A 27391-nucleotide genomic window follows, 5' to 3' on the forward strand; every position below is an offset into this window, starting at 1 on the left:
ACATGAACAACAGTATATTATTATATCAGAAAAAAAGATTAGAGTTTTTGTTTTTTTTTTCGGTTCCTTTTCATTCATTAATGATAATAATAACATCTTCATCTTCATCTTCATCCTCATCCTTTAAGCCGTAGAGATGATGGTTAATGATGATGATGAAATAAACAACTTTAAATGTTAATTTGATTCCTTTGGTCAGGTCAATAGTTTATGTTAATTGTAAACCGATAAACAATGTTAACTTCATTGGAGAGAAGGTAAACTTTTGTATTATGTGTGTTGATTGTTAATTGTTGCCGGTTTTTTATATTTTCATCATGAAGATGATCATTTCCTGATGATAGATGATGACGATGATGATGATGATGGTGATGGTGATGGTGAAAAGTATCATTATAATTAACATTTCGTTTGGTTTTGTTTTTGTTTAAGAAGGAAAAATAAAAAAAAAACTTTTACCTGAGTTACTTTACCTGTAGTTTTATTTGTATTATTAACTGAGAGAAGACTTTTTTATGATTTTCCATCATCATCTTCATCCTTTTATCATTATCATCCTCATCATCTTTACAACATTCACCATTTGATGATAATACCATGACCCACAACCACCCACTCTCTCACTTACTCCTCGGTTCCCAATTGAATTCAAATTTTTACCTTTACATTATCGTTACTTTGATCAGATAAGACAATCTCATCATCTTAACCCTCATAAACTATCATCCTAATTATCATCATTATCATCTTAATCTTTGAGTTTTCCACTTACCCTTGAGTCGAGTTAACAATCAATTAATTGTTTGAAAAGTTATTCCATTTGCTTTGGTGTTTTTACCTTTACCTTTTTCATACTTTTCGTCTTTATGATTACTGATCATTTTTTTTTCTTCTTCTATTCCTTTACAGGACAATGGTCAGTGGGATATTTCCTGCATATTCCGAGAGATCTCTAAATATAATAAATACAAATATCGCTCATTCTACAACGATAATTGGTTCCTTGGTTTCGATTATAAAGGTCGACCCATTCGAGGGACAATAAACCGACATGAGCCCCAACGAAATGGATCTAGACGTCAACATATCGGTCAACACTGTTATGAATTTTCAAAGATTAAGATTAATTAGTAAATTGGATTAAATAATTAACAACATTTTCATCCTTCTCATCATCATATCATCAAAATCATATCATCAGAACTTTTTTTTTCTCTTCACCAACAATTCAATTCCATTTTAATATTATTATTAATGCACAACGAAAAAAAAAACATTCCAACTTTTTTTGCTCTAAATTGAAAATCTCTCATTTTTTTTAATAATTATTATTATATTGAAGACTATTTGATTATATTAATTATAAATGTATAATTGTCAATCAATCAACTGACTTTTACAACGATTATCATAACAATTTTAATATTATTTTAGTAAATAATATCAATCGGAACGAAAGTTTTTTGTTTCAATTTTATTTTCCTAAATCACTTTTGATTGTCTAACAATTTACTATGAAAATTATCTGATCAATTTTTCCAATGAAAGCAAAACAATTGATTTGATTAAGCTTCTAGAAAATAATTGGTAATTATCATTGTTTTTAATGATTTTCAATTGATTAATTTGATAAACTTTACTCAAGACAAAACAATAGTAATTAAACAGAAAAATCAACTAATTGAAAACAAGTTGATTGAATAATCTCAGGTAATTGATTTACCATTGACGTTACAATTAGTTAATAAGATACTGTTTCATTATTGTTAATCATTGAGCAGAAGTTAATAATTGTTAACCAGGATGTGCTAATTTGATACAATTTATTGATAAATTGTTTTAATCCTGGTTATTCAATGGTTTGCGTTAACAATTGATTGATTTTAATGATTATTTAAGACAAGAAATAAACATATATAAAGCAGTGAGTTAATTGTTAGCTATCAATCAATATAATTAGTATTCAATTTTGCCTTTTCTCTGTCATTAATCATGAGTGTAACTAAATTTACCTGTGTTTTATTGGCTTTCGTTGTTGGTGTTTCATTTGGTGATCCCCATCGACCAGGTAAATACTTGGATCATGACCGAACTGTGGTCAATTGTGCTAAATACAAGCGAGAGGCCAATCAACATTCGTGCGTCCTTTCAGCTTTCAATACGGAAGGACCTTATTTCTTACCTGATGATTTAGAGAGATCTGATATTGTGGATGATCAAATTGGTGTTCCATTAGATTTGAAAATTAATCTGGTCAATTCCAATGATTGTACTCCCCTTGAAAACATGTATGTTCATATTTGGCATACAAATGCTAAGGGCAGTTACTCAGGTGTAGAAAATGCTGGTCAAGATGGTACAGGTTTCCCTGATTTGCCTGATTTCCCTGGTTTCGGTGGACCCGGCGGCCCATTTGGTCCTAATGGTCCACAAGGACCACCACCAGGTATGGAAGATGCTGGCCCTGGAAACAGTGGTATGGGTAATTTTGGTCGACCCACTCCAACAACCAACGAAAGATTCTGTCGTGGTTACCAGGTCACCGATTCCAATGGTCAAGTTAACTTCAAGACCATTATTCCTGGTTGGTACTTTGGACGATGTCTTCATATTCATGTTGAAGTTTTCGCTAAAAATACAACCGAAATCAATGAAATCTCCTATGTTGGTCAAATCTTTTTCGATCAACAATTACCCTATCAACTTAAATTAATCGAACCTTATTCACAGAATAATCAACAACTTTTGCTCAATGATAATGATCATATTTACCTTAATCATGGCAACGAAACTTTGATTGAACTCGATTCCAAGGGTTCCGGATTCTCAAGTTCAATTACTTTGGGCTTAAATCCTGAAGCTAAATAAAACTGAACAAAATGATTTCGAGAAAATCATTTACATAAATCTAACTAATTGTAAACAATAAACTTTAATTTCTTTCAACACTTAATCGCTAATCAAATTGCTGCCTTGAAAATACTCCTTGAGTACTAGTATATATAATATAAATTGATTAGTACACTTTTGATTACAATTAATTTCGGGCAATACATAATTATAGATATTTCCATCAAGCTAAATCAGATTAGTTTATAACAATTAAAAATGATAATTAGTGGATGCTAACAATGAGTACACTGTTATAATTGGATCAATTTTATCGACAATTAATTGTTATTGATTGATACCTGATTTACATAAATAAGAGGCAACAACAATCAATACATATGATAACCTAATTAATTTAATCATCACATTGTTTGATTAGCTTAACTATTAATGTTAAGAGATGAGGACAATTAATGTCGCCCCTGACAATTGAGATGATTTTGATGATTAACTGATTGAGAATATGATTGAATATTATTATTATTATACTTTCAATGTGAACTAAATTGTTATCAATTTTTCAACAATTAATTAGCCCAAAAATTAACAAATTGATAAAATTATTAATAAAATTCAAGTTTGAAAAAATTAACCAAATCAATCAAACAATAAACTTGAATCTATTAATATTTAATCATCCAAAAGTTTGGCTCCAATTTAAGGTTAATTGTGATCTATCTGTTTAATTATCAGCTCTGTAATTAATGTAATATGATGCAAGCAATTAATTGTGGTTTCACTTCAAATTGTTGATTCAATGTCAAAGTATTTACTCCCAATTTAATCTTAATGATCAGATCATGATTATGATTAATCTTGATTTAATTGTGTAACTTCAATTGTTAACAAATTGTGTGCGTAATTGTTTCAAACAATTATGATTACCTTTGTTCAGTTGACATAAACATTATTGTGATTAACTGATTATTGGTTTGATTGTAAGACCTCAAGTTTTGTGATCAAAACAATTAATTTATTTTTTTGCTTCACCAGTAATTAAACTATAATTTCAATTCTAAATTAAATTAATTGCTACCTGTCGATACTTCAATTTGACAATTAAATTTGATAGTAAATTATTACTAATCATGAGTTTATGTTGATTCTTAATCATAACAATTGACCAGATTGATTGGCCACAAAAGTGAAAATCAAATTACAATTAAAAGTATTGAATGAATTGAGAAAAGTAAATCAATTAATATGATGAATAATTAAAAGTAATCTTTTGATTTAGTTTATTATTAGTGTTTGAAAGTTTTACAAATATAATAAAATCCCGGTTTTTGGAGATTATATCAAGTTAATTGTTATGATGGATTAGGATTTGATTGGATTAGTATTGGAATTGAGAATCTATTTCAAAGTATTTGGATCAATACCCAAAGTGATTGAGCTTCTGAAATTATTTCCACGGGTAATTAGATCTAGAATTGTTTCATTTCCATGATTAATGTAAATACCATCGTTTTCATTAACAACTAAAAATTGATTGTTCTGTGAATAAGGTTCAACCAATTTAAGTTCATAGGGTAATTCACGGTGAAAGAAAAGCTGACCAACATATAGTAGGTCACTTCGGAGGTTGTATCTTGAGGATAAACTTCAACATGAACATGTAAACATCGACCAGTATACCAACCGGGCATAATTGTCCTGAAATGAACTTTACCATTGGCATCGGTCACTTGATAACCTCGACCGAATCGTGACTTATTGATTGGAGTTGGTCGACCTCGAGGAAACCCTGGATTACCTGGTCCTCCATGGTCAAGTTTGTCCAAATTTTTCGACCCCTCACCAGTTTGATCACCATTATCTACTCCTGAATACATTCCCATGGCATTTGCATGCCAAATGTGAACATACATGTTACTTAATGGATTACAATCATTGGAATTAACTAATTGGATTGTTAAATTGAATGGAATACCAATTTGATCATCAGCTAAATCAGATCGTTCTAAATCATCAGGTAAGAAATAAGGTCCTTCCGTGTTGAAAGCTGAAAGGACGCACGAATGTTGATTGGCCTCTCGCTTGTATTTAGCACAATTGACCACTGTCCGGTCGTGGGCCAAGTATTTACCTGGACGATCATGATGATCACCAAATGAAACACCAACAAAAGCCAATAAAACACAGGAAAATACTAATTGAAACATAATTAACTTTGTTTCCTCTTGGATGAAAGGTTGACAATTTAAATGTATTAACAATTGACACTTTATAATCAATTCAACTTGTTGATTAGTCTATTAATTAACTTGATCAATGATTTTGCTCATTCTTATATATTCATTTAAATGTATCAATTAGCACTATAAAATCAGTACACAATTTGTTATGATAATCAATCTAAATTAAATAACAATCAGTTGTGACAATTAATCTATAAACGAATCAATCTCTTTAATTAGTCTAAATTTCATTGAATAATAATTTAACAATTATCTTCATCTTATCATATTTTCAATGTCTCTTCAGATTAAATTGTATTAATTGTATTTGGTATTGTTCATTATTAATTTTATCAAATTAATCTTGGATTAATTGTTGATTAATTAATTACGTTGCTGGTGTTTTTTCATCTATTATGTATCGTTAGTTAATTGTTGTTTACGTAAATTAAATTTACATTACCTCTTAATCAGTTGGCATGTTTGTCTAAATTATGATCCCTCACATTGAGATTAAATTATAAAACAATGGTGAAGAAATTGTTTAATTTTGATAAAGTTAATTGTTGAATATTAATTAATCTTGTTTCTCATTAAAAGTTAACCCAAAGACAATTATTAAAAGTTACTCAATGATTTTATTGCACTGATTAAGTTAATTTCATGTCCTATTAACTAAATTAACATAATCATTTGTTGACCATTCAAACTAATTGTTGTTGTTGTTTCGTTAATTGCATTAAGATCAATTAGAATTATTTTTATCATTGGTCAACATGAATATCTTGAGTTAATCAATAAATCACTAGCTCAATTAAAAAGTAACAATCAGTTATTTAAGTAGGTTGTTTTTGATTAGTTACTAATCAATAACAATCAGATATTATTTGGGCTTCATTTGTTTGGTAAAACATTTGAAATGTTCAAAAATGGATAATGATTAGTGTTAATCATTACAGTTACATCTTAAATTGTTGTATTTCTCACCCAACAATCTATCAATCAGGTAAATATTATATTATAATTAATGTTTAAAAGTGATTTTTTACCAAATTGAAAGGGGAAAATTGGTGTTTACAGTGTTGAATGTTTGTAGTTTGATTGCTGTTTAATTATGTAAACAATTAAATGGAAACATTTTGTTAACTTATTGTTGGAATTCATATTGATTAAAGCCTTGTGAAAAATATTGATTCTCATTGTAATTCAAATTGTTTGACTGAACAGGAGGAGGGGGACCCATTTGATTGGAGCATAATCTTCACCAGTCATTGGGATGTTTGTGTTGACAGCATTTGAAGCCATCATTACATGTGGAGGATAAGGGTTGGTTGAAGGGTGGAGATGGTGTTGAGATTGAGGCTGGTGGGGAATCATTGCAATCGATTGTGGGTGAGGTGTGTGAGACTGTGGAGGATGAGCTAATTGTTGGGGTTGAGGTTGAGGTTGAGGAAGAGACTGTGGTTGTTGTGGTTGATAGAGAACTGGTCCAGTTTGGTATGTTGGTTGACCTCCTCCTCCTGGTGGCATATAATTTGCTGAGTAGTGACCACTGGCTACTGCTAATGGATAAGTATCTTTCATCAGTGAGTGATACATTTTTAAGGCTTCAGTTAATTGTGAATTAACTCCGATTAGGGCTGCGTGTTTTTTGTCAATCTTTTCAAGCTCCTGGTCAATCATTACATTCATTTGCATACATTGCTCTGGAAAACAAGAAAGAGAAAGAGAGTGATAAGGAAAATAAAAATCAATCAGTTAATCAGTAAATCCAATTAAATCAGTATAGGGTGAAGGGGAAAAACTAATCCCCGACAATTTATCAATCTTTTAGGTGTAATCATGGTTACTATTAATACCTTCTAATTGAATCAATTCCTCTGTATCTACCATTTCTCCGGTTGGATCGGCTTCAAGCAAAAGATTTAACAATCTATCAATTTTTTCAGCATCGATTTCAACTTGTTGCGGTTCCCGTTCAAGAGTTTTGACCTTAACCGTCTCATTGAATTGGACGGTCTTTTTTTCACTTGATTTAACTAAAAGAAAAGTAAACAATTGTAACAATAAATTAATTAGTAAATGACACAGATAAATATGAATAAATTTGCATCAGCAATTGAGCTGATTGTTGATCGTAGAGAGAGAGAGAGAGAGAGAGAGAGAGAGAGAGACAAATCATTTTGATTATGCGACAATCAACCTACATTGCTCTGGTTCATTCAGATCGGTGGTGACAAAATTTGCCGGAAAAAGACCTTCGCCTCTGTGATTTGATCCTTTCCACCAATTGGGATCACTATGGAAGATTAAAAAGAAGAGAAGAAGAAAAAATAATAAAGAAATCAGTTGATTAGATTGATTAGATTAAGATTTAAGTAGAGAATTAGAGAGGAAGAAAAAAAAATCTCTATTAGAATAATTTGAAATGTTCTTACAAAGTCAATTAATCATTAGTTTTATCATTAACAATAATCTGCCATTAATTGAATCAATTGATAGTTTAACCATCAATGTAATTTACTCATAGCTAATCATTTGTTAGTTGACATTAAAAATAATCTTAACATGAGTCATATATTGACAGCCTATTCTGTCAACATTATTATTGATATTCAGTTAAATTGTTGACAGATTATTTAGACGTTTAATTTTCGTATTTACCTATCATCTAGCACCAGAATGATTTCTTTTGATTTAAAAGTTAATTCATTATCTTCAGCAGCTTCGAAATCATATAGAGCTCGTACTTTATATGGTTCTTTAACTTTGACACCAGAAGATGAGGTTGTATCATTGAGAGATAATGATGACATTGTATCGATAAATTTTGGGTACAATGTACTGTTGGTGTTTGTATTGTTTGGATTGATGATTGAATTGGTATTACTATTATTACTAATTGTAATGGATGACTTGTAATTGTTGGTTGACGAGGAATATGATTTAGATGATTTAGTTTCCTTTAAGGACAATTCAATTGCTTTGGCAATATCTTCCTCTTCTTGATTACTGGTTACAATATTGGGATCGGTTGGTAGTGAGGCCATTGATCGTCTTGGTGGATCTGATGAGGTAAATTCAACACCTTCCGCTCTCATCTTATTGTATAGGGAAGGAATTAAACTCAATTGTGGATCACTTTTAAATTCTTGTTCAGCCCATTTTTTGATTAAACTCCTTAGCTTTTCACTCACTTTTGGATGGCCTTTGGTGAGGATTTTTTTAATCTCACTTTCAAAGTCTCGAGAGCAAACTTCTAGGTGAAATTTTTTACCACAATTAGAGACACACGCATCTAATAGGGTTAATGTTAACATTTGTACATGTGGAATTGGATTGTTTAATCTTTTTGTTATTGAACGAAGACAATCTTTTGGTCCAGTTGATTCTGTGGTCACTTTATCACAAATGTCCATTATCAAAGCCCAATCTTCACTTGTCTTACATTCATCTGTTACCTTTTCAACCGCTGGATCAAAAGTAGATGAATTGCCGAATAGTTTTTGCATCTTTCTAAGGATAAAAGTAAAAACAAGATAATACAATTAAGACAGAAACAATTAATTCAATTACAAAATCACCGAACAAAAAAAGGTTAAGATTAAAAAGCTTCAAGAATAAAAGTAAACAAAAATAAAAGAGAAAATCATTTTAACTAATTTGTAGTTCGATAGATGGAGCCACTGAACAATTTTGTTGCTTCTTTTGAATTTTAATTTCGTTAAAGTTAATTCAATAAACTTAATTGTCATTAATTGTTATTGTTGGAAGAAAACTAATGCTTTTCTTTATGAAACTAATTTAGGGTTTAATTATGCAAACAAATGATTAACTAGATGATTAATTGGAAAATTTTCATAACCATAGATGTTACTTTTTTTTGCAGGTTAACTTTTTGACTAATACAGTTAAACCTTTCATAGTTTGAACTTTTTGATTGCTACCATCCAAATATTAAAAAAATTAGAATTTAACATATGACAAAAGTAATTAGTCAATTGTTCAGGTTGATTGTTCGAAAAAAAACAGCTTTTTAATGAGAGAGATGATAACATAGGCAATGTTTTAAAAACAAAGTACATATCACTAATTAGTAGATTAATTATCATTTGAAAATTTGATTATGATCAGAGTTGTATTTTTTAGATTATGGCAGCGATTAGATTCGAACCTGCGTCATTTCTGATCGGTGTTCAAAAAACCAGCGCTTTAGATCGTGCGGCCACACTAACACGAGGAATAACATTGGGTTAATTTTTTATACAAATTATCTAGAGGATTGTCTGAACCTGAAAGAAGAGAATAACTTGCCGAAGAAAAAATTGAATGACTTAGATGATCATCTAACCTTTACCCTCGAACAATACCTTACCTGATCATGAAACCTGCACCAACATATTCTTCCGTTTTTGACATTTTTTTTAATTATTCCGTACAATTTAGTCTGACTGAGGAAAGTGGACCAGAAAATGATAACCACCATTAGATGGTTGTCCAAATCGGCTTAATGATGATGCTTATAAAATAATTATAATTAAATTAAATAAATACATGAAACTAATTAGGGTTTAATTATGAAACTATTGATTAGATAGATATTGATAGCTAGATAATTGGAAAATTTTTATTTTTTAACTATAGATATTACTTTTTTTTGCAAATTAACTTTTCATTAATATTACAAAAGTAATTAGTTAATTGTTCAAGTTCATTGTTAGAAAAACAAAAAGGTCTTTGATGTGAGATGATAGGTAATGTTTTTATAAGAAAAAAATCAATCCTGATTCATAGTTTGATCATCAAAAAAAGGTTATAATCAATTAAATAGGTGATTAGTAAAGTTGGTTGTTTTTTTTCTTAATTATCTTCAAAATGGTAATCGACTAATTTAGTAAATGTTGGGTTTTAGTTGTTTTTTTGCTTTGTTGTTTATCAATGGAAACGATGAAAACAGATACAAATGAGGTTTAGTGTGAGAATACAATTTAGTTTCATCTACACCAACAATATTTATATTGTTGGAAAAGTTTGGTGGGGAATGGAAGAGGATGAATCCTTTTGATATTAACTTAATTGTTTTTATCCATGTTGGTTAATTTGATTGCATTTCAAGGTGAAAATTGAGAAGATGAAATTAATTTGTTTGTTCACGATGGAGGGTCAAAAAAAAGTAGTAGAAGAGGTTTCAACTTTTGTTTTCAAAATAAAACTGAAAAATATAAAGTCGGAGGCTTTTTTGTTTGTAAAAACAAAATACATATCACTAATTAGTTGATTAATTGTCATTTGTAATTTGATTATGATCAGAGTTGTAATCAGAATTCTTGAAATATTCAGAGGGAAAGAGAAAGAAAAAGTTTCAACAGCTGAACAATAGGGAACATAACAGAAGGAGAGAGAGAGAAAAAGTTAGAGAGAGGTGGTTATGATTTGGTTGATATTTGTCATTTTGACGATAAGTTGAATTGCCTTGATTGTCAACCTTTACTGGAAAAGTGATTAAGAAAAACAAATTGCTTAATATCATTTTCTTTTTTTTTAGCCAAATCCACCATTTGAATTTTATGTTTAGTTAACTTTCTTATGGAACCAGGGCATCCATGAGCACTTTTTTACTTTGATTTTTTGTTTTCTTTTGTATGTATTTGTGTGGTAATATATTGTAGGTGTGTAAATGTTTATCTTGTTTGTTTAACAAGCGGGTAACATATAAATATAAATGTTATCATGATAAGTAATTATTTGTTATATGAAATATATATTAAATTGAAATGAAATCGGCGGCTATTGCTTTGGGTTATTTGCATGAGATGAAGTTTCCATCTTTTTTTTTCCGTATAACTTTGCAAATGTTTCTATGAATTTCATGTGTAGATAAATGACTCGATATGAAAAGTAAGAGATAACTGATGATCTTTCTTATGGTAATGATAATGATGATGGTGGTGACGGTGATGGTGATGGTGATGGTGAGGATCATGATGATAACGGTGGTGATGGTGGTGGAAATGATGGTCAGTGTGAACATTTATGATAATTATGGTAATCATTTTGTTTTTTAGTTTTTTGTAGCTTCACGATGAAGATGATTGAGGAGATAATAAATCAGTGATCTGATTTTGTTGGACATTGAGAAGATTGGAGATAATTTCATCAACTACTCTAGTTTTATCGGAAGCTTTTGACAGAATTTCCTTCTCAATAGAAAGTTGTAAAAATGTTTCAATATTTGTTCGGAAATTGTTGATAATATTAGATTTGTGATTTGTCTCCGTAAGTGGATTAGAGCCCATTGTTTGTAAGATTGAGGTAAGAGCCACATCAACAGGTTTTCCATTGATTATCTCATCGTAAACGTACTTGGGAACCAAACGATGTAAAAGTCTTTCAAACATTTGCTTCAATGATTCCATTTTGTTGAAATGGTCATTCAGGTTCTCACAATCTTCATCATAATCATCATATTCTCCTTCATCGTCATCATCTTCTTCTTCTTTCTCATCTTTCTCATCATCTACATCTTCATCATTTTCTCCTGTGAAAGTAACATCTTTCAATCTTTCGAGAACAACAGAACAATCTTTATCAATTCCAAACTTTTTCCGCAAAGATTCTTCTAAATCCTCCTCACTGTACTTGACCATTAATTCACAAATATTTTCCACAATTTCTTCTTCATATTCGTCTACTACTTCCATTTCTTCATCTTCAACTATACCACCACCATTAGCTGAGATCAGAGAACTTTGGTCAACAGATTCTTCGTTAACAATGCTCGAATCAGAGTCAATATCTTCCATATCTGAAAAAAAGGGCAAAAAGATGAAAACATTTAATATAAAAAAGACAAGGATCTCGATAGAAGAGAAGAAAAAATTAATTGAAGAATTGACTCACTCTCAAAATGCAGAAACTTGATACCCAGCGAATCCAAAGCCATTTCTAGACACTTGACTTCATGTTTTGCTTTAACGATATAATTTTTCGCTCTTAATCCACAGATAGCACAAGTAGAGGCTCTATCAATAAGTTCCTAGGGAATAAAGAAAAAGTTAAGATAAGAAAAAAGGAATAAAAAAAAATGAACAAGTATTCAAGAACAGAATAAGATTAACAATGCAACATATTTTCATCTTTGTTTTCTTATAGAATCTTGATGATTAAAAATATTTTGCTTTTCTCTTATTACCTCTACTCTTTGGGAGACATCAGCATTGTAGACTTTGTGACAGGCTTGTTCATGATAGAAAAGCCGTTGCTTTGAGTTAAATTTAAGACCACAATGATGGCAGGATATGAGAGTTTTCGAGTTGTTGTTACTAACTTCATCAACAAGGCACGTTTTTTTGTGATCTACCAATAAGTCTTTAGAGACAAAGGTTCGGTCACATTTAATACAACGGAAACGGAAAGGACAAGCATTTTTAATATGATGAGATAAACCAGGAGCATCGGAAAATTGGCAAGCTCGACAGTAAGGACATGTGATCATTGTATCATTGTCTTCATTTTCAGTTTCAAAGGGATAGGAACGTTTTCGTTTCTCTTTTCTGGGCTCCGCTTTATATAAAGTCTTGTATATTTTAAGATGTTGGTGAAGATGTTGTCGTATTCGGGAAAGTTGACTGATAACTATTTTACCTTTACAAATTTCACAAGCATAACAAACAAATTTACTGAAATCTTCTGGTTTATCGGAAAAGTGTTTAAGGCGATGACGGACGAATTTAAATACATCAGACTCGGTAAAACCACATTCGGTACATTCAAGTAGATTAACTGTTTCTCCGGAAGGCACATTTTCAGTAATCATGTCAACATAATCTTGAGGTTCTTTGTTGTTGCTTGTGTGATTACTATTATTGTTATTCGAGTTATTTTGATGTGAATTTCTTGTTTCATTCTTATTGGTGACAATTTTACTTTCGTATGAACCATTTTTAATATTATTACCAATAATTAGACGAATATCGTTTGAGTGATTAGCTTTTTGAGGCACTGGTCGAATTAAATCATTTTTTGAAGATGATGAAGGCGCAATTCTTTGAGATAAATCTTTAGTCTTTGTCAAATTGGGTGTAGGAATTTGCTCTAAAGCATTTTCAATTTCAATTGATTTAGAAGAGCTTGAATTGGATGGAGATGAAACATTATTATTACGATTGTTTTTAACCACTTGACAATATTGTCTCTTATGTTCAAGTAGGTAATATTGACTGTTGTAAGGACCTCGTCCACAATTATCGCACATGAGTAATCCAGACTCATGGACACGATTCAATTCACTGCGACGATCACCTTTTAGTTGAGAGTTGAGGGCAACTGGATTAGGACTTCCCAGAAGAGCAGCTAATCGAGACTCATTGGATCCTGATTGAGATTCATCTCGAGATAATGGTCGAGAATAAGATTTTGTTCGAGGTTTAGCCAATGGTGAGGGATACGGAGATTTCGGTGGTGGAACTAAAGGTCTTTTAACACATTGATATTTTTGATGAATTCGAACAGCATTTGGACCGGGAAAACCCTTCTTGTGACATAGAGTGCACGTGTAATTGCTTCCAAAATATGCATTACTAACTGCACTTCCTCGTGGAGGATTATTGAAGGTTGGCTGAACTTTTAAAAGTTGAGATTGTGAATTAGTTGTTGGTATTGGTGATGGAGTTGAACCAATCGATGAGGGTGAACTGTTTGAGCTTAATTGTTGACGGTGGTGTTGGGTTGATTGTTGGGCTTGAGGTGAAACTGGTGTTGGAGATATTGATTGGATAGGAGGTGGCATGATGGAAGGTGGTGGAGCTGGTCGGTGAGAAATTGTTTCTTCTTCTCTCTCATTGGTTGCTTGTTTTGATTCTGTTGATGGAATTGTGGTTAAATCATCTGATTCAGATTTATCGGCTTCTAAGATTCCAATGTAAGGAGAGGTTAGATCACATTCATAACGATGCATATTGTAAAAATATTTGGAATTAAAGGTTAGTGAACAGGTTTGACATCTTAGAGCAATTCCATCATTAGAACTTATGTTCACAGCAGGTAGACCATGGTAAGTGGTTAAATGAACACCAAGAGAGACACGATTTTTTATATCTCGATTAGGACATAATTTACAATAGAATCTGACTTGAGCTTGTCCATCAGGTAACTTGGATTCTTGAGGGATAACAGGATTTACGTTTGCATTCACAGGTACAGTATCTGCTGCTTGAGGACTGGATTGTTGATCCTTATTTTTGTTGAATTTAGCTTTCAAATAGGGAACAGTTGCTTGGGTTGCTGGACAATGTTTATTCCGTCGATGGTTATTATAAGCGACAGCGGGAGTTTTACCGCCGAATATTTTTGTACACCGTGGACACTGGACACGATTTCGTACCAGGTAAGCTCGGCGAATAAGCTCATCAGAAGGTGCAATGATTATATCATCAGGACCCAAATCGGTAAAAGCGGGACTATAACCTTGTCCTGTTTTAGAATCACTGGCTGATCCACTATTAGTATTTCCACCAGAATTACCGTTATTATTATTACCAACAGTTGTCGGTGAAGAGGTTGAAGAGGCACCAGAGGTAGTGGTATTTGGTAAAGCTCGTTTAGTATGTAAAAGAGAATCACCAGATTTAACAAATGAATTATTGCTTCTGTCCGGTGTTTCCAGAGAATGTCGAATTTTCTCATGCTGGTTAGAAGATGATTTATCTTTTTCCAATCCATGATCAGGAACCAAATTGTCATTATAAAATTCTCTGCACTCATTACGTCGACTTAGATGATTACATAAACTGATAAATCCTTTCATTGGTTTGTGACAAGCTTTACAATTAGTATCACCATCTGAATGTATCGCTTCAACCATTTTTCGACAATTAGATGTTTCAGATCCAATTAATTCTGTACCCAAAGTATCAAGACTACCAAGGGAACGACCTCGACCCTGTGGACGTTTAATCACATTTTCACCAGGTTTAGATTGACTTTTATTATTTGCCTCTTGATTCCTTGTAACGGTGCAAGTTGATGCGGGGATGGTTGTGTTACTATATTGTTGCATTTTGGCTGGACAAACTTTCTGATGAGCATCAAATGACATTCTAAGAAAATAGGCTTTACCACAAGAGCAACTGTAAACCTCTTTAAGCAAGTCATCATCTCCATCTTCTTCTTCATCCTCCTCAATGTCAAGAGCAAGAACATTCTCGGCATCACATGCACTTCGGGTCACTTGAATGTTAGATAAAATAGAACCAGAAGAAGCAGAAGAAGATGGTTTATTACCTTCTCTTGAAGAAGCTGAAGTAACTCGTCCATTATTATTATTGTTAATATTATTATTATCAGAATTGATAGTTTTGTTACTGGAGTTATTTAAATTGTTATTATCAGTGATAGTAGTGATGATATTACCATTGTTTGAAGATAAATTGATGGCTGTAACAGGTATCGATGTTAAATCAGCATTTGATTGACCAGCACCAGCATGAGTTGCTAGATGAGCTTCAACGGCAACCTTACTGGGAAATATTTCACCACACGTGCTACACCTGAACGATGCTTTCATTTGATGGACAGAGGTCATGTGTTCAATATGCTCATGAACATCCTTATATTGCTTATTACAAATGGAGCAGACAACAGGCTGAGGGAGTCGGGTAAAAGGCGCTTGCATCATTTTATCTCTTTTGCGTTTTTTTTCTTTCTTTCTTTCTTTCCTATTGATAAATAATATATAAAAAAAAAGAGAGAAAGAAAAAGAAAAGGAAAGGAAAGAAAGAAAAATAGAAAGGAAAGAGAAGAGTCAGTGAGAGAGAGAAAGAGAGGAAAAATGTACAATCCAAAAATGGGTGAAAAGTATAAATTTCACATCGAATCACCGTAATTAGAATTTGATTAATTAATTTTTCAGTTGATAAAACTAAAACCAAAATTAAATCACTAAAAGAAAAACAAACAAAAAAACAAACTGAGAAAATTTAATTCTAAGAGAAAAAAAACCTTTTTCCTTTTTTCTCCTCTTTCTTTTTCTCTCTCTTTACTCTTTGTTCAACATTCTAACAAATGCTTCTACCTGGTGGTCATCCCTTTCAACCGAAAACGAAAAAGAAAGAAAAAAAGTGGCGGTAAATATGAAAAATATTCCAAAAGAAAAGTGAACACAAAATGTTTCCCCTTTCTTCTTATAAACTTAATCCAAACAACCGATTAAATTTAATCTTCTCCGTATCCCAAACAGACTAATGAGTTAATTTCTATTCCATGATTGAGTTAAATTAATTTCTTTCAATTAATAATTTTCTTTTTACATTTTTGTTTGCTCAAGAAAAATTTTCTAAGCGCGAAAACGAACCTGTCGCCATCTGAGGTCCATTATTGGAACTGAGAAATTTTCTTTTTAAAATTTTCTCCATCCACTCACAACTCGATTTACTTCCTATGTATTTCTATGGAAAATGAGTCTCTGCGCATCGGCTTAAGGGATCGATTTTTCCCCTTCTCTGGTCTTCTTTTACTAGAAGATTTTTTTTTGGGTGAAATTTTTTTCTCGCCAATTTTTAAGCTTGTGTTTGTTTTTTAGTGATTTATTTTTTTTGTTTAGTTTGTCTGCCGAAAAACAATTAATTAATTGTAATTCCAGTTATCGATTTAAATTGTCACCAATTGGGTTATATTACTTATATGCTTTTTTTTGTTTTCAATTTTTCTCCTTTTACCAACATCAAGTACAAGTGTGTTTGTAAGTGACTGTTTCTCTCTCTCTCTCTCTCTCTGTTTCTCTCTTCATCTTTCTCTCTCATTTTCTCTCTCTCTCTCTCTCTCTCAGTTGTGTGTGTGTGTGAGTTTGGTTGTGTGTTATCAGTTTTTTCTTCTTCTTCTTGGTCTTCTCTGTTGTATAAAGACTCATAGGACATGTCATTTAGTAGATCTCGTCGGCATAGTCGAGGTCATGAGTCTAGATCACCATCCCGTGATTTTGATAATGGCTCTTTTGGCCGGTCTGGTTTTCCACCCAACATTGAAGGCATGACATCTCTTAAAGTTGACAACATTACCCAGCGAACTGGTGTAGCTCTTTTATCAAAGGTTTTTTCAAAATATGGTGAATTGGGAGACGTTTATGTTCCCAGGTATCCAGATACCTTTGCAAGTCGCGGGTTTGCTTTTGTTAGATTTGTAAGAAAGAGAGATGCAGAAGAAGCCATGAGGAAAATGAATGGCTATGTTCTTGATGGTAGACCTTTGTCCATTCAAATGGCTCGGTATGCTAGACCTTCACCTACTCGTCAATTATCCTCATCACGTCGAAGTGGTCCACCCAATTCAAGGGGTGGCGGTAGATATGGTGGTGGTGGCTTTCGAAATGGAGGAGGCCGGTATGGTGGCGGTGGTGGTTTCCGAGGAAGGCAACCATTTCGTGGTAGATCACCATATAGAAGACGATCTCGATCACGGTCACGGTCTCGATCAAGGTAACCATTTGTTCCCAATTTGTTTTCTTTTTTCCTCTCTTTCTCTCAAATTCTCCCTCTTCCTTTGAAGAAAGAGACAAGACTCTCTCTCTCTCTCTCTCTCTTCTCTTTAATCCACATTTCAACCATTATAATGAGTTCTCGTTTATAAAATACAAATATAATACATTGTTTTATATGTATTTTAATATGTTATAATTATTTATCTATTTTTATTTTTATTGATTTTTGTCTTCTTTTTTCAACTTTTTTAGGATAGAAGACGAGATGGCCATCGAAGCGTCAGAAGAAATCGATCCAAAAGCACAGATAAAAATCGACGATCTAGAAGCAAGGATAGTACTAGTAAAAAAGAAGATCGTGACCGAAGTCGAAGTCCCCACAAGAAAGATTCAAAGGACAAAAGTGATAAAATGGATGATGGTGGAGATAAAAGCAGAGGATCAAGAAGTAAAAGTAGGAGTGAAAGTCGCAGTAGAAGTAGAAGCCGTAACCGTAGTCGAAGCAGGAGTAAAAGTAGGAGTCGAGATAGAAACAACTCCAGAAGCCAAAGCCGAGATCGAAGCCAGAGCCGAGAGCGAAGCCAAAGTCGTGATCGGAGTCGAAGTGGTAGTCGAAGCCGAAGTCGGAGTAAAACTCGAAGTGAAGAGAATGGACGACAATCTCGAAGCCCGAGTAAAAGCCCCAGCAATGAGGTTAAGATAAAGTCGGAGCCAAAATAAAAAAAAACCACATCCTAACTTGTAATCAAAGCGAAATAACAATGATTAATGAAATGATGATGATGAGAAGATGTTGACGATGATGACAATGATTGGCGATAATAATAATAATAATGATGGTGATGGTTACTATGAAGATAAAAGTAAAATGAGAGGTGAGATAGAAAAAGGGAGCTAGAGAGAGAGAGAGTGAGCAACATTGAGAAAGAAAAAAAAATCATATTTCCTTTTTCAATATTTTTCTCATGAATATGAATTAACATTGAAAATCTGAATTTTATCTGATCAACCATCTAAAATCTGAATACACCTGAAAGTTGTTATATAAAAACTACTTGATGATATTCAGAATGATAAAGTAGCCTTTTGTTGATAACAATAACACAATCATGAAAACCTTTGATATTTTTTTAACCTCCCTGACTGGTTAGATAATAGTAACTGAATAATCATCATAATAATCATGTTACTCTTACATTCAGAATTCATGATAACTTATCAACTCCAACCTTTTCCATCATCATCAACATCATCATCATTATCATTATTATTATTCCTCTCAATCACTACCACAACAACAACAAGCGCCATCATTAAACTCTCTCACTCTCACTCTCTCTCTCCCGTCAACATCATCATCAACCTCTGGACATTATCATCCTTCACAATCTAAACCTCATTTACAATACTTTCTCATCATTATCATCAACAACAACAAAAAAATATTCAAACACAACCAATTCAATGAATCAAGAATTTACCTTTCGATTCAATCAGATAAAAAGAAACAAAAAAATTTAAAAATCCAAATCACAACAAAAAAACAAATCCAACCAAAACCAAACATCCAATCAACTTAAACACCACTCGAACCAAGGAAGGAAAAATGTTTTAATCACATTTCAATAATTTGATTTTTGAGACTTTAATGAAAAACAAAAGCTTCACAATTATGTTATTAAACAAAAACACAAGAGAAAATGATTAACTTAATTGACAATAACAATCAACAATCAACAAACAACAACTTTGATACAAAATGAATTGAAACATTTGTTCAGTTTTTCCCTTGCAAAGTGATAAAAGCAACTGAATAATAATGAATTATTATTATTCAGAAATTGATGAATTCTTATCAATGTGAAGAAACCTTTTCATCACCCTGAACATCCGGAGATTGTCATGCTAACCTGATTTACAATAAATCTTGATGATGATGATGATAAATATATTCAAATGTGAATTAATTCAATCAGATAAATTGTGATGATTTAGTTGTAATAGTTGAAGAAAACATTTTCATTTTCATCTAAACTTTTCCCTGGAAAAAAATAATAATAATAATTGACCAACTTATCCGAAGTAGAAACAATTTAATTTGATGATTTAACTTGATTGTTGTAACGATTACAAAGACAATTAAAGTTAAATGGTGAAAGATGAAAATACTTTTTAAATAACATAAGTAAAATCTAATTGTTATGTTTTCATATTGTTCTTGAATTTCATGACAATCAAATTGGAACAACAATTAACTTTTCCATCTCTTGATCAACCACATATTCATTTACCATCTATGTTTATATGTTTACCTTTTGTTAATAAACTTGATGATCAACATTTAATCATGATAATGATGTTAATAATACACTGGAATTTCACTTACACTGAACCTATTGATTTACTCTGTTGATCAACAACAATCAATTGATTATTAAACTTAAATTCCAAGTTCGTTATCATTATCATGTTCATGTTTCATATGTTTAAGTCAAGAATGGTGATAATGGTCAATTGAAGATAAAGATGAAGATGATGAAGATGATGAAAATGATGATGAGAATATCCTAATAATAATAATCAACAACAATCAACAATCAATTTAATGATTAACATTCAATAAGTTGAGCTTGTTAAAAGCTCATTAAGATGCTTGGTTTGTTTTTCATTAACCATTTTGTTTGTTTATTTACCATTAAATCATTTTGTAAGTGCACCATCAAAGTTAATTGTTGTATCATCATGATGACAATCAAATACACCTTATTGTTAAATTGTGATCACAATTACAGGAAATAAATCACTTTTTTTATTCCCACTCTAATCAAAACATTTTTCTTTCTTTACCAATCAAATCTTCATCTTCCTTCCTGATCATCTAATGGTTTCTTATTATTCAATTGAATCAAATGTTATATTTTTTCAAGGGAAATCCTGAAATTTTGACTCCCTGGAAGGTGATAGTTGATTGTGATATTATAATAATCAGCATACAACAATCAAGAATCAACATCGATGTCAGAACTAAAAGTCTTCATGAAGAGAGGAAATAAACTCACTCCTTTAGAATTTATCATCTCTCTCTTTTTAGCATTTTCCTTATCTTCTTTTATCAGCATCGTTAGCATCCTTCTCATCATCATGATCATCTTCACCAATTATTAGTTTATCACATTCCATGAGTGGTATTCATTGAATTGAGAGGAAGAAGAGAGAGAAAAGTTTTTTTTCTCTGATAGATTTTTTTTCTTTCTCGAAAAAAAAGACGAAGAGCAAACTTTTCACTCTGAGAGAGAGAGAGAGAGAGAGAGAGAGAGAGAGAGAGAGAGAGAGAGAGAGAAATGATGAGGGTGAGAGTTTCATCTTCCATCATTTATCACAAATACTAATAAGACCTGTTCACTTGATCTGTAGAACTTCACAAAATCTTCTTCCCATCTTATATCATGATGATAATCATCAATATCATCACTTAGAACCTTAAACTCATCATTTTAACAACAAACTAAATTTTTCGCTACAAAACTTCAAAGGTAAACTAATGTTACCTTTTAGACAGGAAAACCAGCTAATATTGGTAACTGACCATTAGAAAAATATCACTTTTTGGACTCTCTCTCTCTCCATCATCATCTCTTCAACATCTTCCGAATCATTCCAGATAATCATTACCATGAGCTCCAATGAACACCAAGGTAGATACATCCCAAAAAGATGAAGAAGATTGCTCTCTTCTCTTTCCTCTTTCCTCTTTCATCATTATCTTTATCATCATCATCATCTCTCTCTCTCTTTCTTGACCCCCTTTTCCATGATAAAGACTCGTATTCAATCAGCCGTTAATCTTTCATCTTCTCACTTCCTTTTCCTTAGTTACTTTTTTGCCATGAAAAAGTATCTCAAGAGATGATGATCTACAAAGATGATATATAAAGATGAAGATGAAAAAAAAACTTTTATCCTTTAATTGAAAGTTTATTTGACCAATCAATGTAACTAATGTAACAATTACCCGAGATAATAACAACAAGATGATCATCATCAATGTAACAGTTATAATATGATACCAGTGTTTACCAATTAATTTATATATTAGTTTATAAAAATATACTAAACACAACAATTTAAATGATTCCAATTCCCCATTGAAATAACTGATATCATGAAATGAAATATCAAACGATAACAAATTGAATTATTAAAGTTATTACCAATAGCATACAATCATAAACCTCAATATCCTAATCACTAATCCATAACAAAACCAATAGTTAATCATTTCAAATCTATATCCATACCATATAATATAAATAATGACACACTAATTAAAGAGATCAAGTTAATCAACAATCAACAGGTTCTCCCATCAATCAATCCAATGATAATATGAAGGGACAACACAATGACCAACCGAAAGCTCAACAAATACTAAAAAAAATGACCAAATGAAAATCATTTTTTTCCTCATCCAAACAGGGAAAATATTTCATCCTCATCCTCATCCTCATCTTCCCACCTCCCAAAATCCACTCCTCATCCTCATCTTCATCCTATTTCTTGCCTGTTACACCTTTTTTATTACTATGATGATGACGATGATGATGATGATGAATGAATCTCACTCAGTCATCATCATTATAATAGTAAGTTAACAACAGAGATGATAACTCAAGGGAGTGAAAAAAAGACAAGGAGGAAAAGTCAAGAGTGAAGATAAGTGTGAATAAGCTTGTTTTTTATATTCTCATATGATGATGATGAAGATGAAGATGAGAAGAAGAGGAAGATAAGAGTCCGATATTGTATCATCAGCATCATCCTTTTACTTTTCTCTCATCCTAATTATCATCATCATCTTCATTGTCTGCAACAAGTATACCATGTCTTTCGTGAATGAATTAAATGAAGTAAACAAAAAAACAATTTGCTTTGATATTTAGTTCACCATCATAATCAACAACACTGGAATCAACTGATTAATTCAACTTGAACAGATTCAATTAACAATTTACTATCCTAATCACTGTTTATCATAATAATTTACAGTTAACTATAATTAACACTGTAAAGATTATCATTTTAATTGTTTCCATTCATTTTTTTTTTCAAAAAAAAAACACAAAATTATTGATCAGAAAAGTTTTTCTCAACTAATTCCTAACAATTTGCTACTAATTAATTACACTATTTTGTTGATGTTGTTGTTTTTTTTACAGTTCTAATTAATTGATTGATTGCTTATTGTTTGGTAATTAATTTGATGTTATTATCATCTAATTGAAAACATTGATTTACACTTTAAAATGAATCCATTATTAACTAATCAATTATAACGGTAAATCAATTTAACTATGAGAGTGATGATTTAAAACCTGTTGCAATTTAATTTGATTATAAAGTGAGCATGGATTGAATTAAGTTATAATAATAATGGAAATGTATGAAAGTGAAATCATCTGATGATTTACCTTGTAAATTGTTACAATTAACTGATTTTTAACTGAATTAAAGGGAGAAAATTTTTACTCCCTATTAATTGTATATTATCAGTTCACTTGAAATTGGTTGACTTTTTTTTTGTCCCCAAATATCAATGACAGTACACTTATTGTCAAGAGAGATTGAGAAAGAGGGTGGGGTGGGTATGAGGGTATGATGATAGGTGGGAAGAGGAGGAGGAAGAATAAGAAGATTGAATGATGAGGAGGGAGGTAAAACTCAGGGAGTGGGTGAGATTAGAATAACATTTAACCCAATATAATGCGCAGAGTGTTTTGTGGTGTCACATGATTATACGTGATCTTCAGGAGCTTAAGATGATGATGATGATGATCATCATCATCTCTTTCTTTTTTTTCTTCATTCTATAAATCTTTTCTTCTTTTCATCACATGAACAAGCATCGTTCCCATATTATTATCATCCTCATCTTCATCCTTATAAGAATGCTCTTGGAAGAAAGAAAGAGATTCTGAAGAAGATGAAGAATAATGAAGATGAGGATGATGATGATGATGATGAAGGATGAAAAGGAGTGTGTATGTGTGAGAGTGAGAGAGAGAGAGAGAAGCCGGTTCAATGGACTTATAGTCTAGTGTTCATGATTCCGTCAGATAGTTGTGGCCTTGCTTTCGAGCTGAACACTTCTTCCTCTTCCTTTTTCTCATCATCATCCATCTCACTCACTTGCTCTCTCATTATCGTCTCCCTCTCTCACTCTCTCAGTTTTATCATCAACTTTTCGCCACCTTTCATGATAATAATTCAAAAATCTTAGTTCTTATCCAATGTTCCATGAACACATAACTCCAAAGAATCAGAGACGAAACAACAGTTTTCTTTTTCCTAGTGATAAATTTTTTCTTTTTCTCATCATCTTCATCATTATCTTCCATCTCTCCTTTCTCTCTCTCTCTCTCTCCCACTGTCCAGCTTCAGTTTGGTCCCACCGGTCAAACTAAAGATCAAGACTCTCAGTAAACTCTGATTATCTACTTTTACTATTTGATTTCCTATTACAAACAATTAAAGTTAATTGTTCACCAAAATTCACCATTTTCATGTGAGCCTGTTACATCAAAATGGTAAGTTTTGATTTAATTATTTTCTATTGAAAAACAAACTAAATCATTAACTCAACGAACTAGTTTATTTATCTGGAAAACTGTTAAGCTTTGATTGTCCAAACGCAATTCTTGTTAATTAATCTAATCCAAGAACTGTGTGTGGACATCAATGCTTGGCATAAGATCAACTTGAATTAAGTTTAATCACAATCAAAACTAAAAAAATCTAAATTCAAATTACAAGTCCAACTAAATGTTAACAAACTAATAGAGAAAACAAAACTTGAACATCCCAATAAATTGATTCCAATTATTGTAAAATCATCATTTGAATCTTCATGAACATCGATTAATCCAGAAATTGATCATCTCATTTTCACCTCTATTCAATTTCATCACCAACTCTGAGCTCTCCCCAAATGATAATATTAATATTATTTTTCGACTCCCTATTCATTGATGATAAAAATGAGATACTGATGAAAGTGAAAGTAAATCACACCCTTGGATGAACCTGGAAGATGTCACACAAGGTTCTCATCACCCATTCCCACCTCGACATGAACTTCCACCCTCCAGATTAACTCACTCTCCAAACTCACGTATTCACTTAACCTTTTGTAGTAAATTCATCTAAATCTATCTAGTTCAAATCTCATATTCTCAGAAATCTTCCCACCATCACCACCTCTGATTCCACCTCTCTCTGTTTATTATTACCTCTCTCTCTCAAATTTCATCATCATCATCATCCTCATCTTTTAGCATCTTCATCCAATTTCAATTTTCTTTCATCTATTTTTTTTTCTTCTTCAATTATTATTTTTTTTCTCTCCACAATTTTCAAATATCCTCATCATCCTTCATTCACCTTCATTCATCAGCTGAAAAGTATTTATCATCACCATATCATCATCTCTTTCATTATCATCTTATTAACTTAATCATCATCATCTCTTTCACAAATGATCAACAATACAAATTAATCCCCAATAGACAGGACAAAGTTTAACACCTAAAAGTAAGTTTAACAATATAAACCAACAATTAATTAACTTATCATTCATCATGATGATCATTATAACCATTGAACAAAAACTAATCAATATCCAAACAAATTACAAATTGAATTAAATTAAATACTTACACCAATACAATTAACTCGCTCTCATATGTATTAATAATGTCAACAACAATTAACTATTACCAATCAATAACTAATGTTTTATAATTAAAGTGAATAAGCTTTCCTAACAATTTCAATTGTTATCAAGTAAAAATGAAAACACTGATCATCTTGAATTTGATTAATGAAAAATACAATCAAATTTATAACAATTAACGTGTTGATGCATTTAACTAAAAGTTTAATAATATATTATCATCATGATGGTGATTAACATTTCATAACAATTTACAATGTGTATTTAATATGGTAATTACAATGGATATTAACATGGTAAATGTATGTTACCATGAACAAGAATCAAGAAAAAAAAATAAAGTTTTCATGATAAGATATTCAGATGAACAAGAAAAAGGGAAAAGTTGGAATATAAATAAATGATAATCTTAATCTGGTAACCTGAATAAACCATGAACTTTATCATTAATCATTAATCATTTGAAGAAATATTAAAAAAAAAAGGTTATATTTGATTACGTTAATTGTTGATAATCAGGTAAAGGTGAAAACCACAATTAGATGATAATCATTGATGAAAATGACAAACGGGTTGAGCTATTTTTATGCTTCAACTGATCAACTGATTAGATAATCGGGATAATGATGATATCATCATGATGATCAATTGAATAGTGATGAGGATGAAGATGAGGATGAGGATGAGGATGAGGATGGATGATTTTTTTGTTTCTTCTTCAGATGAAATCAAGTTGATGTATCGTTGACAGTTGACCATGATGACGATGATGAGATTTCTCATTAATTTTAACCTAGAAACTTAATAGATACCCAGATGATGATGATGATGATGATAAGGATGATGATGAGAGAGAGAGAGAGAGTTTTCTTGACATGAATCAATCTTATAAAAACAATTGATTCCAATGGATCAGGTTCATTGATAAAAGGTAAATATTAGTTGTATGAGTTACTACAAATACTCATTGATTAGCTGATTGATTGTTAATTGTCGTTATTATTATGAATCATTTGTGGTTTGAAAATGATAAATTTTTAATTGAATACTTTTCCTTTAATTGTTTCACATTAATGATTGAAAGGTAATTACAATTAGCAAGAAGCAAATAGTTTAATCAGGATGAAGATAATTGTAATTCAGATTATGATAAACAAAAAAATGAACTTTTTTTTTATTCTTTTACTGTTTAAATCAAAATGTGAAAGTTAATTGTTAAAGGATTGACAAATTAGAGGATTTAATGATTAACATGATAATACCAAAAGATTATCATTTAATTTGGTTGCATATAACAATCAGAGTAAAGGTAATCATGATAATACCTTTGAGATGATCATTTTTTATCATGATCAATATTAATTGTTACCTTAAGTTTATCAATAGGTGAAAATGATATAATAATATTTACCAATGGATCTAATGATTTACTGATTGTGATTTTGATCAACCTTTGATTGTAATTACGAGTTAAGTTAAATTGATTAACCAAAGCTTATTAACAGAATCTTGGAAGTGGAAAGTTAATTGATCATATTTTGAGGTAAATCAATTGGATCAGAATCTTTGTTTTGATTGATCAAATGCTTCCGGTTGAATGTGAATTTCCTGATGATCATGATAATAGTTTCATCTCATTTTCAATAGAAATGTTTATTATATGAATACATTTATTATTAGAACTTTTTTCCTCAACATATTCGAGAAATAAAATTGTCGATAAACTTTTTTTTCTTTGTCAACATTTTCACAGTTGGAGAGATGAATTAAAATGTATTACATTTAAGATTATGATACATTTAATTGTGATAATGTGTCGAGAGTGATTATTAATCATCTAATGGTTTTCTAACAATTAACTATTGATCATTTAAGATCAACAATAATTCAAGGATTCCATGTGGCGATTAACATTGAAAACGGTAAACAGGAAAAACTATTCAACTAATCATTAACAGTGATTTTAGCACAATTAACACAAGATGAAATCACAATTAACCGGTTGATTATTGTTACAATTAACATTGGTTAACAATATAAAAAAAATTGATCATTCCAACAATCAATGATGATGATACAAGTTAATTGATTTGAATTACAAGATAATACCAAATATAA

The 27391-nt window shown here is 31.2% G+C and overlaps 4 protein-coding genes and 1 pseudogene across 7 annotated transcripts; 2 read left to right on the top strand and 3 right to left on the bottom strand.

Annotated features, from left to right (window-relative positions):
- Positions 1-1921: 1921 nt before the first annotated feature.
- Positions 1922-2953, top strand: LOC128398109 (uncharacterized). Its single transcript, XM_053358922.1, has one exon. It carries the CDS (start codon positions 1993-1995, stop codon positions 2866-2868), a length of 876 nt encoding a protein of 291 aa, XP_053214897.1. The 5' UTR covers positions 1922-1992; the 3' UTR covers positions 2869-2953.
- Positions 2954-4090: 1137 nt separating this feature from the next.
- LOC128398108 (uncharacterized) lies at positions 4091-5210 on the bottom strand (annotated as a pseudogene).
- An 886-nt stretch (positions 5211-6096) lies between these two features.
- On the bottom strand, positions 6097-8711 carry LOC128398107 (signal transducing adapter molecule 1-like). Its single transcript, XM_053358920.1, has 4 exons — positions 7737-8711; positions 7280-7371; positions 6932-7111; positions 6097-6778 (listed from the first exon to the last, which is right to left on the bottom strand). The coding sequence occupies exons 1-4, from the start codon at positions 8582-8584 to the stop codon at positions 6279-6281; spliced, it is 1620 nt and encodes a 539-aa protein (XP_053214895.1). The 5' UTR covers positions 8585-8711; the 3' UTR covers positions 6097-6278.
- Positions 8712-10265: 1554 nt separating this feature from the next.
- LOC128398127 (uncharacterized) lies at positions 10266-16106 on the bottom strand. 3 transcript variants are annotated; one of them, XM_053358948.1, is made up of 4 exons: positions 15483-16106; positions 12265-15368; positions 11973-12108; positions 10266-11877 (listed from the first exon to the last, which is right to left on the bottom strand). In XM_053358948.1, the coding sequence occupies exons 1-4, from the start codon at positions 15745-15747 to the stop codon at positions 11150-11152; spliced, it is 4233 nt and encodes a 1410-aa protein (XP_053214923.1). In that variant the 5' UTR covers positions 15748-16106; the 3' UTR covers positions 10266-11149. The 3 variants fall into 3 exon arrangements, with proteins under 3 accessions (XP_053214923.1, XP_053214924.1, XP_053214922.1); XM_053358949.1 differs by having other exon boundaries at positions 12265-15299; positions 15483-16105; XM_053358947.1 differs by having other exon boundaries at positions 12265-16106.
- A 479-nt stretch (positions 16107-16585) lies between these two features.
- On the top strand, positions 16586-19495 carry LOC128398128 (serine/arginine-rich splicing factor 2-like). Of its 2 annotated transcripts, XM_053358952.1 has the most exons (3): positions 16586-16809; positions 16897-17542; positions 17802-19495. In XM_053358952.1, exons 2-3 carry the CDS (start codon positions 16983-16985, stop codon positions 18262-18264), a joined length of 1023 nt encoding a protein of 340 aa, XP_053214927.1. In that variant the 5' UTR covers positions 16586-16809; positions 16897-16982; the 3' UTR covers positions 18265-19495. The 2 variants fall into 2 exon arrangements, with proteins under 2 accessions (XP_053214927.1, XP_053214926.1); XM_053358951.1 differs by having other exon boundaries at positions 16586-17542.
- Positions 19496-27391: the final 7896 nt, after the last annotated feature.

This window comes from Panonychus citri, unplaced genomic scaffold, assembly GCF_014898815.1.
Source record: "Panonychus citri isolate SS breed McGregor unplaced genomic scaffold, ASM1489881v1 Contig00045, whole genome shotgun sequence".
NCBI lineage: Eukaryota > Metazoa > Arthropoda > Arachnida > Trombidiformes > Tetranychidae > Panonychus > Panonychus citri.